Consider the following 18,721-nt stretch of genomic DNA (forward strand, 5'->3'; position numbering starts at 1 on the left):
AGGGGGGGACACACGGCCCCCACGCCCCTTTGCCCTCCAATAGGTAAGGAGGCATGAGATTGGCCATTCCCCTCCCCCATCAGAGGTGCCCTCTCCCGCTCGCTCCCCTTCACGCTCCCATTGGCTATTAACTATTTGAAGGACAAACCCTCCCACCCTCAGGATTCTACTCTGAACCCCAAGAACGTCCCTCTCGGAGTCCCCACCATTGGTTAAGCACGTAAATGACAACATCCCCATCCAAGGGCCCCTTCTTACCTGGATCTTGGAACCTTCCGGGGGGATCCAATGTTCCCCTCGGCTTGGTGCGGGGGGAGAATGTAATCCGGGGTGTCACCCCCCCCAGGAAACTGAACCTGCGTTGGGGGAGGGGGCTTAGCCCCCAGCCCCTCCCTTCCCGATGGAACGGGGGGGGGTGGGGAATCACCAGGGCCTAGCGGCCACGTCAGCAACATCCAGATTGGCTAACCCGGGTCACGTGGCAGCCGCCCCTCTTCCCCCACCTCCATGGGTGCCAGTTTTTCGAAGGTTCCTGGGGGTCGCGCAAGGGGCCAAGGGAACTGCATGACCTAGGCCTATTTCCGGAGACCCAGAGCGCTCTAATTACTGCTGCTTTTCCTTATCCCCGGCTTCCTATCCCGCTGTCAACGACCCTGTCCCCCCCACTCGCCTCTCCGTACGGGTTCAGCATGGCTACCGCAGCCCAGGAACCTGCACTGCGCAGGCGCAAGGGTGCGACCGATTGGGGGAGGAGAAGGAGAGCGGGAGGCCGCGGAGAGAGCGGTAGTGCGCAGGCGTGCAGGCAGGCACCGCAGCTCTCGCGGCGGCTCTGGGAGCGCGCGCGGTGGGTGGGGCGGAAATGGGGGCGAAAATGGTAGCGGAGCGCGGACGTCCTGCCTCCACTGCACTTTACTTAACTGCCCGCGTCCGCCCGGGGCAGCCCGGGGCGGCCTGACTCGGTTCCTTTTCCGTAGATGTAGGTGCAGCTTGGCGCGTCTTGGCCGGAGTCCAGCGGAAATGGGTGCCACCGAGCTGTTGTCAGTGAAGTAGAAGGGGTCCTGGACCTGGAGATGTGGTGGGCGGGGGGTGGTGGTTGCAGGGTGGGAACCCTTCCCAGTGTAGTGTAGGTTCGACCACGGGAGAGGTAGTTTGTCACCCCCGTGGTTCTTGCCCCGGGGAGATGTGCGGACGCTAGAAGTGGGCGTTTTGTTTTTCATCTTTGTCTTAGACAGTTTTAAAACCTCATTTCCCCTGAACCTACCCAAGCTTCGTTTCTTCATTGAGACCTGCTAGTCTCTGGACTTCTCTGTCTTCTACAAAACTTACCAGCCTTCTGATCACTTTTACTTCTTTACTCATCTCATGCTCGACCATGTAAATTAAAACATAGTTTTTCCTAAGGTTTTGCCCTCTCAATCTTGAATCAATTCCATAAAGCTAAACTAGGGAGGTTACAGTGATTGAGTTGCCACCTAAAGCAGTCATTTTACTTGTTCATAGCCAATAATCTCTCCCTTGACCTTCAGAGTGCAGTTCAAATTTACATTCTGTAGTCCGTTACCCCTCCCGTCCCTTCTCCATCACCACCAACAGAACAGAAAGGCCAGCTTCCAGGAGAACTCGGCTTTTCCCCTCATAAACTGGATCATGTATGTATCCCTTTACCATTGTACTGGAAGTCTTCTCTTCTGTTTAAGGAAATTCCTTTTGACCTGGTCACCCTTATATATTACTCTTTAGCTGCCCTCCATTTTATGCTAGTTGGCTACGAGTTTCCCAGTCAAAAAAAAAGGAAAGAAAATAACCTTATCAAAATTGGCATGCTTATTTACCTCTCAGCTCCTTTGCACAGGCAAGTCCTGAAATTATCTAAATTCTTCTCTCTGCCCCATCCCCATTCCTTAGCCCATTTCTGCTACTGAAACTGTTTTAGCAAATGTCACCAAGGACCTCCTAATTGGCAAAAGCAGGAAGCACTTTTCATTTCTCACCTTATTTGACCTGAGGCATTTGACACTTGGTCATGCTTTCTTCCCGAAATTCTCTACACCCTTGATTTCTGTGACTAGTGTCACTTGTTTCATTCTCTACTTGTCCAGCTGTTCCTCTCCAGTCCCCTTCATGGACTCTCCTTTAGTTCTTTCCTAATGTTGATGTTTGCCAGGATTTTGCCTTGGTTTGCTTCTAGTTCTGTTCATCTTTTCTAAATAATCTCACTCAATGACTCAAAGCCCTAAATCTGTATCTTTAATTCAGAAACTGTACTGAGTTAAACTTGCTACTAAATGTTACTACTTGGGTAACCCTCAGACTTTTGAACCTGTTCAAAATGATGCAATCTATGCACATCAGACTTGCTCCTGTATTATCCTGGCTAATGGCAGCTATTCAATCACAAAGCCTGGAATCTGAGAGCCCATTCTTGATTGCTGTTTCTCAAAACTTTATGTTCACTAGACTTATTTTGCCTCTAAAATGTCCGTTGAATTACACTTTGTCCGTGTTCTGTCACCTGAGCTACATCAACAGCTTCCTAACTGATTTTCCCTATCACTAAAGCTGCACTGTTTAATACAGTAGCCACTAGCTACATGTGGCTATTCAAATTAATATTAAATACAATTTTAAGTTGTATTTAAATTGTTCCTCAGTTGCACTAGCCACATTTGAAGTTTTCAGCCACGTGTGGCTAATGGCCATCATATTAGCACAAATTAAAACATTTCCATCACTGCAAAAAGTTCTCTTGAGTAGTGCTGCTCTGGATTTTCCTCTTTGCCTCTGTTACAATACTCCCAGGAGTGAGCTTTCCAAAATACAATTCTAGCCATGTGCTACTATTTAATTCCTCCTTCCCTATGTCCAAATTCTTGTGCTTGACAGAAAGGTCTGCCTACCTCTCCTAGACACTTTTTGTGCCCTATACTCCAGCCATAATGATCTGTTCCCTAGACACACCATTGTTTTATGCCGCTGTATTTTATACATACAGCAGTCTAACATGGAATAGGCTTTTCCCCAATCCATTTAAACCCCCAAAACATCATCTGAAAAGCCTACTCTTCCTCCCAAATTGAGCTGACTGCTCACTCCTTGGTGTTCCTCTTATAATTGCAACTTTCACAGCGAATGGCATTTATGTGATAACATGTTTCTTTCCCTTATTAGACTTTGATCTTGAGAACAGGGCCATGTTATATACAACACCTGGCCAATGTGAAGTATTCACAAAGTGAGTGAATGTTGAAGGAAATTGATGCTTGAGAAAATATGTGACTTAGGTAAGATGGTAATGTATATGTTTACAGGGTACCATTCATAGTATTGGGGAAATAGTCATAGTAAGACATAATTGCTGTCACGTATGTATTTGAGACATTGGAATAATGTGAGGAAAGAAGCAGAACAACAGGTTATTTTTACAGAGAGCGAGCAGTCCAATCTGGCCATAATAGAATATAAGCTACAAGAAGTAGAGCAGGAGGAAAGAAGACTGGAAAATAAAGTTGTTTGAGGCAATATTGTGAAAAATTTCTAGTGCTGTTAAGTTTGGACTCAGTGGGGAGCCATTGAAAGTTTTTGAGCAATGACTTGATTGAGATTATGTCATCAGATAGGAACTCTTATCTTCATATCCCTAGTGGTTAGCACTATACCTGTTAATAAACACCAAGTAAAAATGTCAGGGGTTGAAAGGAGATGAGACTGGTGATAGCTAACATTTATTGAGTACTTGAAATGTGCCAGGCCCCGTTTTAAGTGCTTAAAGTAGATACTGTTGTTATCACCCCCATTTTTCAAATGAAGCGACTGAAGCAAGAAGTTAAATAATTTACCCATGGTCACACTTTTAGTTAAGTGACCAAGCTGGAATTTGAACCCAGGTGGTCTGCTCTGGATGGTATGTTATTCTGGTTGCTAAGAACAGCAGGTAATTTAAGATCTAGGATTGAAATTGGAGAAAGATTAGGAGAGAGAGATTTGGGAGTCTTTGAGGCAGTATTTGAATCAGTCATACAAGTAGCTGAGATTTATAAAGGAGGAAGTATAAAACAATTTAATTGTGGGTCATGGATTGAGCTTTGGGTTGGATCCCCATACAGGGGGCAAGAATAGGAGTGGAACCAATGGAAGAGCATCAAACAAGAAGGAAAAGCAGAACAATATAATGCGAGTAAGCCAGAACAAGAGAGGGCTCCGGTGAAGATTTCACGTTTGTTGAATAAATGACTAATCAGGAGTTTTTAAGCTTGTGTCGTGGACATCTTTAGCAGTTTGGTGGCGCCTTTGGACTTTGTCCAACAACGATATTTGTAAATGCATAAATAAAACATACAATTATCAAAATATTTAAAGAAATGTGTCATGGTCTAGTACTGTGTTTCCTTATAAACACTGTTTCTTAACTAATACATTAAAATGATTTATTGGCAGGTCTAACAACTCCCATAATTGTAAAGTAGAGATATTATGAGATGTCTGTATATGCGACATGGAAATATTAATTGATGATTTCTATTGATAACATTAAGGTACTGCTAGTACTACAAAGATTTGTTTTCTACATCCATAAAACAATTTCAGTTATTAGATGTTATTGAAAATTAAGGTAGCTTTTTTTTATTCCGTTTAAATTCATGGACCCCTGAGTTTTATGGCATGTGGACTACAGATTAAGAACTGCTGTTCTGATTGATGAGGAAGTGAGATCCCACAGATAGGTATAAGAGAATGAAGAAAGGAGAAACACTCAGTAGTTGGTATGGGGATCACTATTGATAGTTGGAGGTCAGTTTGTCATCTGGGGATACAAATCAAGCGTATGAGGGACCCAGACTAAGTAATTCAGACAATATAGTAGAAAGGAGGGGACTACTTAAGTTTCGTGTTTGAGAAAGTGAGAGCTGCCTTTGTAGGAAGATTTACTTGGCAACAGAGTGTGCCATGGATTGGCTTTGGAGAGACTGGAGGTTGGTCAGCTAGCAATCTTAGCACACAGTCACCCATGAGATGAGAATGAATAAAATATTTGCAGCAGCAGAACTAATTGCACTTAGAAGAGAACTCAAAACTCCCTGTGGTCCACAAGGTCCCACATGGTTTTGCTTCTTCCTGTCTCTGGCCTCATCTGCTGTCCTCTCCTACTCACTAACGTTGCTCCAGCCACACTGGTCAGCCAGCCCGTTTCTTGCTTCAGGGTCTTACACATGCTGTTCTCTCTGTTGGTACCCTCTTCCCACTCTGCCTGGCTAACATCTACTCATCCTTCAGATCCCATCCCCAAAACTGGAGACCAACTCCAGTTAGTCTCACATAGGGAATCTTAGTTCTTTTCCTTCATAGTACCTTTTATACTGCTTATGTAGATTTGTATGTTTACTTATTTAATGTCACCTTATTTTCATTAGATTATAAGTTTGATGATGTTAGGTGTCTGGTACCCAGCATACTGCCAGGTATATAGAAGATGATCAATAAATGTTTGCTAAATAAATGAATGAACCTCTTTGAGTCACAGTTTTTTTGTTTGTATATTGGAGATGATAAACTCCAACCTCGTAGAGCAGTTGAGAGGATTGCTACATCCTAGTAATGTAGCTAACAGGGAAGAATGAATATGGATATGAAGAGATACTGAGCTGGGAATGAAGGTAAATGTGGGAGCTGGTTAGGGCTAGGTTTGCTCTCTGAAGTAGGAGGTCGAAGCAGGTAGGAAGAAAGTGGCAATTGGGAAGCATGGTGGGGTGCACAGTACAGGCAGTAGGGGTGAAGCTGTTTGTAGAGTAGCCCAGAGACATGCTTGTTAAGATTTACTGTTGAACTCTTTTAGAAGGGATAATCTATCATTCATTTATCTAAAGCTTGAAGGCTTTCAGGCTCAGCTTCAACATCTTCAGGAATTAGCAGCCCATTTATTCGTCCAATGAATAGTCACTTGCTGGTGGGCCTTCTTGGTGGATGCTGAGAATGTAAAAAAGAATAGGACATGATCTCTTAAAGATCTTGCAGTGGGGGTAAAGTAACTGTGAAGCAGACGTATAAATAGAAAAGAATAATAAAAATGATGGTAATGGCAAGCACAGGGTACTGTGGAAGTATACTTAAGATGCTAATCTCTGCTCAGTTCCAAGAGGGCTTCATGAGGAAGGTGAGATTTCATCTCAAAGCAATATGTAAGTAGGGTCCAGATCACAGAGAACCAATGAAGGTTTTCATACAAAAGTATGATGTGACCAAATATGCATAATAGAAATATCTCTTTAGTAGCACTAGAAAATAAATAAGATTGGAAACAGATCAATTGTAAGAAAGTTTCAGTAATCCAGGAAACAAATGAAGGCCTGAACCAGTGGGAATGGAAAGAAAAGGGAGGACAGATTCAAAAGATAGTAAAGAGGTAGAATTGATAGGACTTGGTAAACAATTGGATGAGAAAGTTTGAAGAAGATGAAGTTGTCAAGGTTGACTCATATTTGTAGCTCAGATAATTGGCTGGACAGTTCAGTTATTGAGATCTTTGAATACAAGAGGTGAAACATGTTGGTAAAGGTAGGTGATGAGTTTAGTTTTGAAATGGAGATGCATTCAAGATAGTAATTTCTCAACTTAATTGCCTACTAGAATTCATTATTGAACCATTTTATAGTTTGAGACAAAATATAAAACAAAATTTTTTTTCAGAAAATTTTTTAAAAACGAAAGCACAGTTTGAAAACCACAAGACATTGCTTTCCATTTAAAACATCTTTTAGATACTTTTGAGATAGCTGAGAGAAATGAACACAGATTGGGTTACGTGAAGTTAAGTGATTGTTTTTAATTTAATTGTGGTGATAGTATTGTAGTTATCTTAAAAGTTAATCATCTACCATTTTAGAATGTTGAAAATTGTTGAAACTTATGAGTACATGGGGGTTTATTAGATTCTTTTGTGTATATTTGAAATTTTTCGTAGTAAATTTTTAAAAAAATTCTTTTAGTCATAAATGCAAAGTTATTGGAATAAATATTTTAATTAATAACTGAATCATATAGATTATATTTTGAATTTATGGTAAAACTTGTGAAAGACCAGAGATTATCAAGTAAATGACATATATTACCCAGGTAGTTAATTGGGAAATGCTATCTGAGCATTAATGCACATTTAATCCTGTTTTTTTCCTTAGATGATCTCATGTAATTAATTGTCTGGGATGCCATAAGTTGAAGAAAGCTGTATTGAGGTGGTTGTTTGGTTCATGATGATTCTTCCTTCTTTGGAAATAACTCTAATGCATAGAAGTGATATTGTGCCTGGCCATAGCTAATTGATTTGGAGGTACACACCTAATACAAACAGCCAGTCAGATTGTCTTTCCCAGTAGTATGAAACTTGAAAGATAGAGGCTGGAGGCCTTTGAACGAGACATTTTAATGGCAACTCAACCCCTGCTTCAGAGCCCCTGTGGATCCCCTTCCTGAGGCTTGCTTATTCCACTCTTCTGGTTTTATGAGCTAGCTCAGTATCCTTCTAATAAATTGCCATTTTAAAAGTTAAGTTAGCCAGAATTGGTTTCTATTGCTTACAAGCAAAATAACCTTATTAAATATAATAAATATAATAAAGTGTTGCATAATAATTATGTAAATATGTTTGCTGCATATTTCTCATGTTGAAATAAATTTTAAAATAAATACATTAAAAAAATGTCTTGAGGGAGACTTTTGGAGAATACAAAAGAGACTTTTGTGAGAACTGCTGTTGCGTAACATCCAAGTAGAGCTGCCCAAAGGAAGTTGGGTATAAGGATGGTGTGGAACTCAGACCAAGAGCTGAGCTGAAGGGGTAAATTTGGGTGATGTCAGCAGATTGGTGGTAACTGAAGGCATGCAGGAGTAAATGCTGTCCAGGACATGTATAGTGTAAGGAGAGAAAGGTTGAGGACAAAACTCTAGGGAGCACCAACACTTAAAGGATAGTTAGTGGAAAGGAAGGAGTCCACAAAGGAGACTAAGAAGAGGAGCCAGAGAAATGGGAGGAGTGACTAGGAGAGAGTGCCATCGGGGATGCCAAATAGGCCGTTTAGGAAGTGTCAAATATTGCAGAGACTGCAAAGAGTCCATTTAGTGACACAGAAAAACTAGTGATAATTTCATTGTTGAGGGTTAGGGATTAAATGGCAAGTATGAAAGTGGAGAGACGTTTGTCACGCCTTTTTCAGAAAAATTGGCTCTGCCAGGGGGAAAGAATGGAGGCAGTACTAGAGATGAGTGTTAGAATGCCATGGCCTCCTGGGTTTATGGTGGTGTGCCATTATTTTCAGAGGTATACATATCTAAAGAACAAAGTAGACAGTTACTGGGATCATCACTTCCCCAAACTGATTAGAGAATATTTTGAGATAATCTATGATGGAGGTTGTTGGAAGGTGCTGACAGAAAGGATTACATAAGGAAGGCTAGTTGTAAGTGTTTGAACTTGTTACCATTTACACCAAGAGAGAAAGGAGTTAATCACACCTCACTCTTGTCCTGATGATGGTGGTTATATTTCTCCTCATGCTGGTCTTGTCCACCCTCTACTCTCTGTGGAGAACTCGACCCCCTTTGCCTCATTCCTTCCACCTGGAGTAATTGCAGCATCTGCTATTCCCATTCCTAGCCCGCCCACCTAGTCCTCTTCCTCCTCCTATTTCCCGCCCAGACCTCCTTCCAAACAATCTGTTGTATCTGAGGCACAATATATTCATTAATCAATAGTCATCCCCAAGGATGAACAAGGCCCTTTGGAGGGTGGGTTTACTTGGGGTCCCCCATCCTAATTCTGACCACATGCATAGAACAGTGTTCAGCAAACTATGGTCTGTGAGCAAAATCCAGCCCATTGTTTTTTATATGGCTGGAGAACTAAGAAAGGTTTTTATGTTTTTAAATGGTTAAAAAGGCAAAAGAATGATATTTTGCGACCCACAAAAATTGTATGAGATTTAAATTTCAGTGTCCTTAAATAAAAATAAGGTTAAGAACAAAACTCCAAGGAGCACCAATATTTAAAAAGTAGCTGAAAGAAGGTAGTACAGGAATGAGATTGAGAAGGAGATGCCCAAGAAGGAAGAAGGAAAGCTAGGAAGAAACTGGGAGCACACTCATGCTCTTTCATTTACGTGTTGCCCGTGGCTGTTTTTGAGCCAGGCTGAGTACTGAGTGGTCAACAAAGCCTAAAATATATACTATCTGGTCCTTAATGGCAAAAGTTTGGTGCCACCCTGCGCGGCTGTGTGCCATATAACAGGGGTCTCCAACCTCGGGCCGTGGACCGTGGCCTGTTAGGAACTGGACCACAAGCAGGAGGTGAGTGGTGGATGAGCCGGCAGTGAAGCTTCATCTGCATTTTCATCAGCTCCCCAGTGCTAGCATCACCGCCTCAGCTCCACCTCAGATCATCAGGCATTAGATTCTCATAGGAGCACCGGTCCCTGGTGCCAAAAATATTGGGGACTGCTGCCATATATTACCTCCTTCAGTCCTGGTAATGTCACAGCCTTCCTTTCTACTTTCCTAGAGGCCTGAATCTTCCCACTGCAGGAACAACTGATGGGTTAGTCCACAAAGGGAGGGACATTAGGAAAATGTTCCTCTGGTTTTTAGAGGGTAACACAATGATTTCCAACTCTGCTTCTACCCTGACACTCTGCTCACCCCTCCTTCCCCTACACTAGTGTTTCAGAGTTCATGGGGTTTTTGTTTTGTGCTGTTATTGCTATTATTTGTTTTTCGAAAAGGAATATGGATTTTGAAAGTCTCAAATATGAATTATATTCACAAAGATTAATTTCTAAGATTACTTAATTGCCACATTCGTTCTTTCTCACTGCATCTTCCCCCACCCCTTATGTCTTTCTCTTCTACTCTATCAAACTTGCAGCATATACGCTGACAGTTTCTTCCTCACTTCCCACTTACTTCTCAGCCCACCACAATCTGGAGTCGACTCCCACTACAACACTGAAACTGCTCTCAGTAAATTTGTCAACCATCTCATAATTACTAAATCTAAGGACACTCTCCAGTCCTTCCTTGATTTCTAAGTAGCACTTGGTAGGGCTGACTTTGCCCTTCTTCATGGAACACCTCTGTTTCTCTGAATCTGCTTCTGCCTTGTTATTCTAGCTGGTTGCTGCTGGTGCCACCAGATTCTTACAAATTAGTACATTTCAGTGTTTTGGCCTAGTGTCAGTACCTGGCTCATCTTCCTCTACTGTGTTCTGTACTACTCAGCCTAGGAGTCTGCAAGGTCTGTACTTACCAGCCTTCCTGGCCAGTTATTTGGCTTCTTGTTTGATTCTCTCAATAGGAAGCAGGAGGTCAGAAGGCAGGAAAAACCAAGAAGCTTCCTGCTTTAGTTTCTAGCAGTGGCAATTGCTGGTTGCTATAGCAGCAGTGAGAACCAGGTGATTCTGGACTCTAGCCTCCTGGTCAGATGAAGCACCTTCTAAATGACCCAGCCTTTTTAGAGGGGGTGCCTTTTCAGTAGATTGAGAACTAACTATAACAGCGTCTCTCTCAGGGTAACAGCAGGTATGGACATGGATTCCAGCTCAGGGGCAATAGCAGCTTCTGATTTCCAGGTATTCCTCTTTTCTATTTGCACCTGTAGCCACTCTCCTTTTCACTTTTACACTCATGCCTTTTTAACACTTTTGTCACGAGTTCTCTCAGACTGAAATATCTCCAGTGGTTATAAATTCCTGACTGGATCCTGGATCCTGACTGGTATGAGATTTGGGGTTTGAACTCACTTAGATTTATGTCCTTGTGTCACTTCTCGCTTATCTGCACAGTTCACTTGGGTGATCTTATCTGCCACCTATGCCTCAACATTTGTGCTGATGACTCTTAAGTAAAGGTTCTTCAGCACACAGCTGAAATCCATACCTATCTACATCACACCTCCTGCTTGGCTGTTCCATGGGCATCAGAAAGTCAACATGTACAAAACCGAGTGAATGAATTCTCTTCTTCATCAAACCTGCTTCTATGGCATTCTTTTGTATTTCAATTCAGTCCATCACTGACCACCCATCCAGCTGCCCAATCTAGAATCCTGAATGTTATCCTGGCCCCTCCATCTCACCTTCCCACATCTAATCAGTAGCCAAGCCCTGTAGACTCTACATCTCAATTACCTCAATTTTCAATTCCCCCATCTCCTCTGCTCATGACTTAATTCGGGATCTTGTCATTTCTCACCTAAATTTTTGCTGTATTACTACAAGAGGGAAGTGGTTGTGTGTGTGTGCGTGTGTGTATGTGTGCGTGCACAACTTTTTTTTGATACATACCACAGACTGTTGACCAGCAATTTTGCCTCAATTCTTTCTAAGCTCCAGTCCATTCTTCAAAATATTGGAACAGTTCTTTTAAGAAGTATTGAAATGGTTGTGTGGTCCTTGGTTTTAATATCTTCATCATCTGCTAAGTAAAAGCCATACCCTCCTTATAGCATAACAGGACTTATGTGATCTGGTTCTTGCCTAAATTTCTAGCTCATCTTGACACTCCCTCCCTGCTCCCATTACAAAACAGGAAAACATGAGCCGTCTCCACAACATTCATATCCAACTTCACAGAGGTCTCCAAAGGAAGGAGCTCTGAATGGCTTTGAGTTTTACACATTTGCCTGTCCTTTGACCTGGAATGCCTTTCTCTTCTCCCATGTTCTGCTGGTCAAATTGTTTTTCCTTCAAGACTCTTGGAAGCCTTCCTGATAATGTCTTACCTCTTCCTTCACCTTCATGAAATTACTACTTCTGAAAACACTTGGCACATTCTTATTTGAATACATTACGTTGCTGTGTATTTATTCTTTGACTCCCCCTGCCACCACCACCACTTGACTTTAAGCTCTTTGAAGGTAGGAATATTTAGCACTTATTACATTTTCACTATAGTTATGCAGAACAAATTAGAGCTAATGCCTGAAGCAGAATAGCTCTCTGAGAAAGAGGAAGGGGCCAGGAGGGAGGAAATCCCTGGGGCTTGCTGTAAGAAGAGGTGCTTCCCCACTGCAGCATTCTGGCACAGGGTGGCGCTGCTCTGAAGAGTCTGTGGGTTGGATTACAGGCTGAAGCTGACTTCAGGGATCCCCGCCAGGAGGCAGATATTCCTCTACACTTAACCCATCCCAGTTACACACCCCACTCTGGCCTGGTGAAAGAGCCGTCTTCAGGAGGTTGCTTGCCCCAGGCTTTTCTCCCCAGTGACTGATGATGTTAAACCTTTCATTTTTGTGATTGGTTGAGCCAAAATGGCAAGGACACTATTGGAAGCGATCCGGCAGAACAGTGCTCTGGGGAGGGAGTTTAGGGACCTGGGTCAGCTGGTTGGTAGCTCCTAGACCACTGTGTGGATAAAGCTATGGATTATGAACTGAGCCAGGGAGCTGCGCTGCTATGGCTGCTACCCTTTCTGTGGCTGCTGCCTCACTCCTGGACCGCCCCCCAAGGTATGACAGTGCCTCCCCTTTACTTCAATTCTAATGAGGCTAGAGCCTAAGGAGCCAACCCAGAGCGTTTGAAGAAGAGCCCTCTGTGTTGTGGCGGGAAATACTGTGGGATAGTGGAAACTAGCAGAATTGGGGAAAGGAGCTACTATGAATGGACAGCCAACAATGTCAGGGTGCTTTATATATTTAAGAATCTCTCTAAGAGATTACATCAGTTTTACAGATGAAGAAGATGAAACTCAGAGTTTAAGTAACTTGTGCAAGTTCACACAGTTGGAAAGTGGTAGAGCTGGGATTTGAGCAAAGCAAATATTATTTGTACTGTTCTACTCAAGAGTCTATTCTACACTCTGTCATCAACTCACCTTGTGATTCTTGAAAAGTCTCTTATCTTTATTGGTCCTTAATTTCCTTATCTGAAAAGGATGGGGGCAGAATGGAAGAATAATCTGGAAGATCCCTCTTACTCTATTATTCTAGGTATTGAGTATTGGGTAGAAGATTTCCTATTGGCTGGAACTTCCTGCCAGAAGTTTCAGAGAATAAGAATTATTTCTTGCAGCTATGGGGTCACTTCCCCTGGTCCTGTCATTGCAAGGGCTGGAAGGTTGAGAGAGGAGAAGATGTTTTTAGAGGGGCCTGCCTGGTGCCAGTATAGTGGCAGAAAAGAAGCCTGGAGACTGGTTTTTCAGTTTACCATGTGTGTCTGGGCACAGGAGGGGACAGTGTCATCTATAGCTTGGGGAGGCCATGACCATTCCTTTGCCCTCCCTTCTCAGACTGGAGAACCCATCCAGGCCCTTTGCAAATCAGTGTGGTGGTCTTCTGTGAATTAGACAAAGGTCTCCCCTTTGGACAGATGCAGCCCTGTGCCAGGATGCATGGCTTGGTGAGCAGAATGCAGGGTAGATTTCAGCTTCCAACTACCTCTTTGGCTGGGTGCCTTTGTGCAGTGCGCAGACACACAATACCATTATGACTCTGAATCTGTCACTTTAGAGAGTAGACCATTTCTACTTTTTACAACTTTAGACAACTGGCCTTTTTATGGGCAGAGGTAGTTTGGAGAGATACTATAATTTCTTTTTCGCTCCTTCTGGGTGGGAGAGCCTAAGTAACAGACACTAGAGGGGGTTATACTTCACCCCTACCATTCTCCTTCAAGCAGGCCTGGCTGTTTTCTAAGCTAAGGAGGAGGAAGAGGAGGCTCCTACCTGCCTGAACTCTACCCTGTCTCCTTTGCAGCTCCTACTCCAAGATGGCAGGATGATCTGCAAAACCACACATTCCTGCACACGATGTACTGTCAGAACGCGAGTCCCAGTGTGGCACTCTCTGAGAGCTACGACGAGGACCAGCTTTTCTCCTTCGACTTTTCCCAGAACATTCGAGTGCCTCGCCTGCCTGAATTTGCTGACTGGGCTCAGAAGTCTGAAGATATTTCCACCATTTTCTTTGACAAAGGATTCTGCCAAGCCATGATCCATGAAATCGGCCCACGACTTGAAGGGCAAATCCCAGTGTCTAGAGGTCAGGGGTTTTTTTGGGGGGTTGGGGTTGGGGCTGCATTCTTAACCTCATTAATCTATAGACTGAATTATTCCCCTTCACATAGCTCCCTGCCTCTGGTGCCTCCTGGTCCTCCTCTAGGACCTTTAGTTTTCTACAAGCCTTGGGCTGCACTCTGTTTTTGCTGTGGGGCAGAACGCAAGTGCCTAGGATGTAGAGGCAGTCAAAACTATTCATTTAACTTGATGAATTCAGCAGGGAGCAATTGATACCGACAGAATATTAGTGTTTGTTTTACTATGCTCAGCAAGATAGAATAGAAGAATGGAAGCGTCTGATGATGTGCCTGTGTTTTAATGAGAAGACAGCGTGTGATTAGATGCCATTGTGAGGTCTAGACAGGAAGTCCTGCAGGAAGTCAGGGTGGATGGGTCCAGAGTGGCTTGGATCTGGCCCTTCCTGTAAGTCCAGCTCTGGTTCTTGCCTGGAAGAAGACCCCTTCAGAACCCCAGCACCTCCTTCATCTCTCCCCACAAAGCCCAACCCCACTGACACTGTCTCTGCCCATCCCTCTGTATGCCATGTCCCTTCTAAACACTGGGTTACCATCAAAACTAGTCCCTTCTTTCCCTCACTTCTCAATCTCCCCACCAGGGATTCCTGTTGCTGAGGTGTTCACTCTGAAGCCACTGGAGTTTGGCAAGCCCAACACACTGGTCTGTTTTGTCAGTAATCTCTTCCCGCCCGCATTGACAGTGAACTGGCAGCATCATTCAGCCCCTGTGGAAGGAGTCGGGCCCACTTATGTCTCAGCCATTGATGGACTCAGCTTTCAGGCCTTTTCTTACTTAAACTTCACACCGGTACCCTCTGACATTTTCTCCTGCATCGTGACTCATGAAATTGACAGCCACACAGCAATTGCCTATTGGGGTGAGACCCATCTCCTTGGAATACTGGTTCATTTTGGGGATAAAAGGGGATAGACCCATGGGAGCGCCTTCTTGGACCTCTACTTGGACCTTGTTTAGTCCATTCTCACTCTGAGCCAACCTCAGTCTTCTGTGCCTCGGTTTCTCCTTTGTCATCCCAGATACCCACATAACTCCCCTGAGTGGGGGGGCTCCCCTCCCCACCCCCGAAAAACAAGCTGCTCTTGTTTTTCTCCAGTGCCCCAGAACGCATTGCCCTCAGATCTTCTGGAGAATGTGCTGTGCGGCGTGGCCTTTGGCCTGGGTGTGCTGGGCATCATAGTTGGCTTGGTCCTCATTATCTACTTCCGAAAGCCTTGCTCAGGTGGTATGTTGGGGCATATGGAGGGTCTGAGTGGGCCGTGGGAGCTATACAGTGGTGCATGTGTGGGTGTGCCAGAATTATCCTGTGGCATGAGGAGAACTTATAGCGATCCTCAGGTCCTTGAGTGGGGAGTCATGTATTGGGCACTGTGGGGCATCCTTGTTAGGGTCCCAGTTACACACATACAGGTAAGGGTCACAGGAATGGCTTTGAGTAAGAGAGGAATGATATGGGGCGCTATAGGAAGAGTGCTTGGAGATGATTTGGGGACAAGGAGAGATCAACTTCTGTAGTGTGTGCTGCAGGCAGGGAGGGGTCTTTGGGGAGGAGTGGGATCCCCCTGATGGCTTTTCTCCATCCTTTCTCCTCAGACTGAGTCTTCCTGGCCAGAGTCTGATGCCAGCAACTTTGGCCATCCTAGCAGAGGGTGCTCAGGTTTCTCATCTCCTGCTCAAGATTGCTTCTTTTCAGAGCAGAAGGCCTTGGGACTCCGTGTGTGTGTGTGTGTGTGTGTGTGTGTGTGTGTGTGTGCGTGCGCGCGCGCACACATGCATTTATGTGTATACGTGTTTCTCAACTGAGGCTCTGCTGTCCCATGGCTTATATCCAGGGGAACCCAGAGTGGGCTTCCTATCATGACCACATCCCTTCTCACGTCAAGGTAATAAATCTCATTACTTCATATCCGTGTGGCTTCTTTTTTAACTCGTGCTATTTGTTTCTGGATATCTCAAATTGAGTGGGTTGTCATTTCAAATTCAACATACCTTAACCTGACAACAGCTTGCCCTCATTAGGGAGGGAAATGGGAAAACCCCTAACTCCTCAGTTGCCTCCCGTTCCCTGGTCTCAGCACTACACAATGGCTTTTACTCCTATCAGTTTGTGCAAAATATGTGGGAAATGAAGGTAGAGCTACTTTCTGAAAATCTGCTCACAAAATGGTGAAGGGAACAGCTCGTGGGTTTTATTTATTTATTTTTGTACTTTCTTTACTGTGTGTGAAAATGTTTATGTCTAGCATAGGCTGCTTTGAGAAATGTATAACTTTCTTTAACCTTCCATATAGCTAGGGAAACAGGAGCTCAGGAGTGGGGAAAAATAAGCCTTCAGATGCTATACTAACTGAGTCATATCATGTCAGACAGTATGAGAAAACTCCTGAGGTGAAGTTTGAGCAGCCTGGAAGGGCCCAGAATTCACATGTCCTTCTAAATGATCCGTTCTTTGGCCTGAGTGGATCGTCCAAGGCAAGCTGTGGGGTGGATAGTGGGGGAAGGGGTACATGAGTACTGGGGATAAATTATTTTGCATGTGTTTTGCTTCTTGCTTTCTTTAGGGTCTGGGAGTTGCTTTGGGGGAGGAGGTGGCATTAAGGTTAAGAGTGAAATTATTTTGGTATTGGTGAGGGAGTCTCTGTTCTTTGCACTGTGCCAGAATCTAATCTAAGGGAAGATATTCAGTTCTTTCCAGGAGTTGGTACTTCTGTGAACCACCTCATTTCTGAGAGCAGTGTGTATACTGGTTAAGAATACGGGCTATAGCACCAGACTGCTGGGAATTCAATCGTGATTGTCAAATTTAGCTGTGTACCTTTGGGCAAGTTACTTAACCTCCCTATGTCTTATCATTTTCTGAAATAGGAAGGTGATAACAATAGTGCCCACCTTAACAGAGTTGTTGTGAAACTTAATTAAGTCAATATCTATAGCATACTTAGAACAAGGATTTTCATAAGGGAACTCTGCAGCATCATTGACTTCTTTCTCTTTTCTGGAATCTACTTTGAATCTACCCTCAGTTGTATTTTCTCCCTTTGAGATGTTTTTCTTTTTCTTTTCACTTTACCATTCTACATGTTATTGCTTTCTACTTCTTCTTGATTTCTCTCTATTTTCTAACTTATGCAAGAATTCCTGCCAGTTGAGCCTTAAAGCTGCTTTTGTTATGCCATGTGACCTTAGACAAGTCACATCCCCTCTCTGGGCCTCAAATTCCTCATCTGTAAAATGATCAGCTTAGGTTAGATGCTCTCTGATTGAGCATTCTATTAGACTGTCACTTAAAATACTAGAGAAGCATTCAAGACCCTCTTTACTCTGGTGTCCCCTTCTAATAAAAAATACTATGCACTCTTCCCAGTGGGAGTCTTACTCTTCAGTGAATCAGTTTTCACCCTCTTCCATGACAATATCATGTCTTTCTTCACTTTAGGGCATTTGCCCAGGATTTTTCCTCTCATTGGAATACCTTCTTTATTCTGCTCTGCTTATTCCCATCTTAACACTGTAGAGCAAACCCAAGTTTGACCTCTTTCGTGAACCTATCCCGGATCCTGCAGTCCTAATTAGTCTTTATTGAACTCTTCCAAGATTTAGCTCTCAACTCCTTGGTCGCACTCAACACAGACTTTACTCTCAAGGATATCCTGCCTTGTTTCATATGTTAATTTTTTCTACCCTTGTAGTTTGTAATTTCTGTAATTCAAGGATCATAAACAATTTATACTCTCACTAAAAGAGCAAAGTAGTTCTCATTTTCCTTTATCATCATTAACACTTGAAATTATTTGACTTTTAAATATTGGCAATATGGTGGATGTAAAGTAGTATCTTGTTTTAATTTTCCTTTCATTACTAGTGAGGCTGGACATCTTTTCCCAGGGTTCCTTCTCTGTGAATTGCTGATTCATATCTTTTGTCTTTTTTAAAAATTGCATTTTCTTGTCTTTTTCTTGTAAATTTGTGGGAATTTCTAATATATTCTATACAGTGAATTTCTAATATATTCTGACATATTCTTATGTCAGAAGTTCAAGTAATTTGGTTGTAGAATATAAGGATCATAAACTAGTTATAGCAACTGTAACCCAAATGTCAGAGTCTAGAGCAGTGAATTCTGATAAGGAAGAGGGAGTGGGAGGAGAGAGGTGAGGTGGGGGATGGGGTGAGGTTAGACAGACTAGGAAGTAATGTAATCCTGGCAGGGTGTAGGTGTGTGTAGTTTTGAAAAGACATTGAAGGAAGTCAGAAATGTCGTTTCATGCTATTGGTTTTAAGTTACAAATGATTGATAGGTTGAGCAATTTTCGAGGTTACAAAGTAGAAGCTTGAATTAAAACCATCTGTCCAGAAGGAGAACCTGAGAACTTACCGGGAGCGATGTTAGGAAGAGATTTATTATTATGGCCATACTCTCAGGAAAAGCATGAGACCGTATTTGTGACTCCCTTCAATGTGCGATGCCAGTGATGTAGTTCATTTTTGTTTTAGCTGGCTCAGGCTCCTGGTAGACCTCTGACAGCACCTCATAACATTGCCTAGCTAGTGGAGCTATATTCCAGAACTGCAATGCCAGCTGCCTTCCTCTTTCCTGACATGAATCCAGCCCAGAACTGAAGGCTTGCCTCCAGGCCCCCTCCATAAAGAG

The 18,721-nt window shown here is 43.3% G+C and overlaps 1 protein-coding gene across 9 annotated transcripts in view; it reads left to right on the plus strand.

Annotated features, from left to right (window-relative positions):
• The window catches only part of LOC102892493 (HLA class II histocompatibility antigen, DM alpha chain), a 17,766-nt gene extending 1,790 nt beyond the window's left edge, over positions 1-15,976 (plus strand). Inside the window, exons 1-7 of one of the 9 annotated variants that reach the window (XM_015585881.2) lie at positions 717-732; positions 975-1,037; positions 3,169-3,281; positions 13,733-14,017; positions 14,651-14,929; positions 15,167-15,295; positions 15,664-15,976. In XM_015585881.2, coding sequence (XP_015441367.1) covers positions 3,257-3,281; positions 13,733-14,017; positions 14,651-14,929; positions 15,167-15,295; positions 15,664-15,668 — 723 coding nt within the window. In that variant the 5' untranslated portion in view covers positions 717-732; positions 975-1,037; positions 3,169-3,256 and the 3' untranslated portion in view covers positions 15,669-15,976. Of the gene's footprint in view, positions 1-499; positions 733-843; positions 1,042-1,088; positions 1,650-3,168; positions 3,282-12,318; positions 12,488-13,732; positions 14,018-14,650; positions 14,930-15,166; positions 15,296-15,663 lie in introns of those variants that run through there. The other 8 variants (XM_015585876.2, XM_015585877.2, XM_025043672.1 and 5 more) reach the window with 8 other exon arrangements.
• The last annotated feature ends 2,745 nt before the right edge of the window (positions 15,977-18,721 follow it).

Source organism: Pteropus alecto, unplaced genomic scaffold (genome assembly GCF_000325575.1).
Source record: "Pteropus alecto unplaced genomic scaffold, ASM32557v1 scaffold202, whole genome shotgun sequence".
NCBI lineage: Eukaryota > Metazoa > Chordata > Mammalia > Chiroptera > Pteropodidae > Pteropus > Pteropus alecto.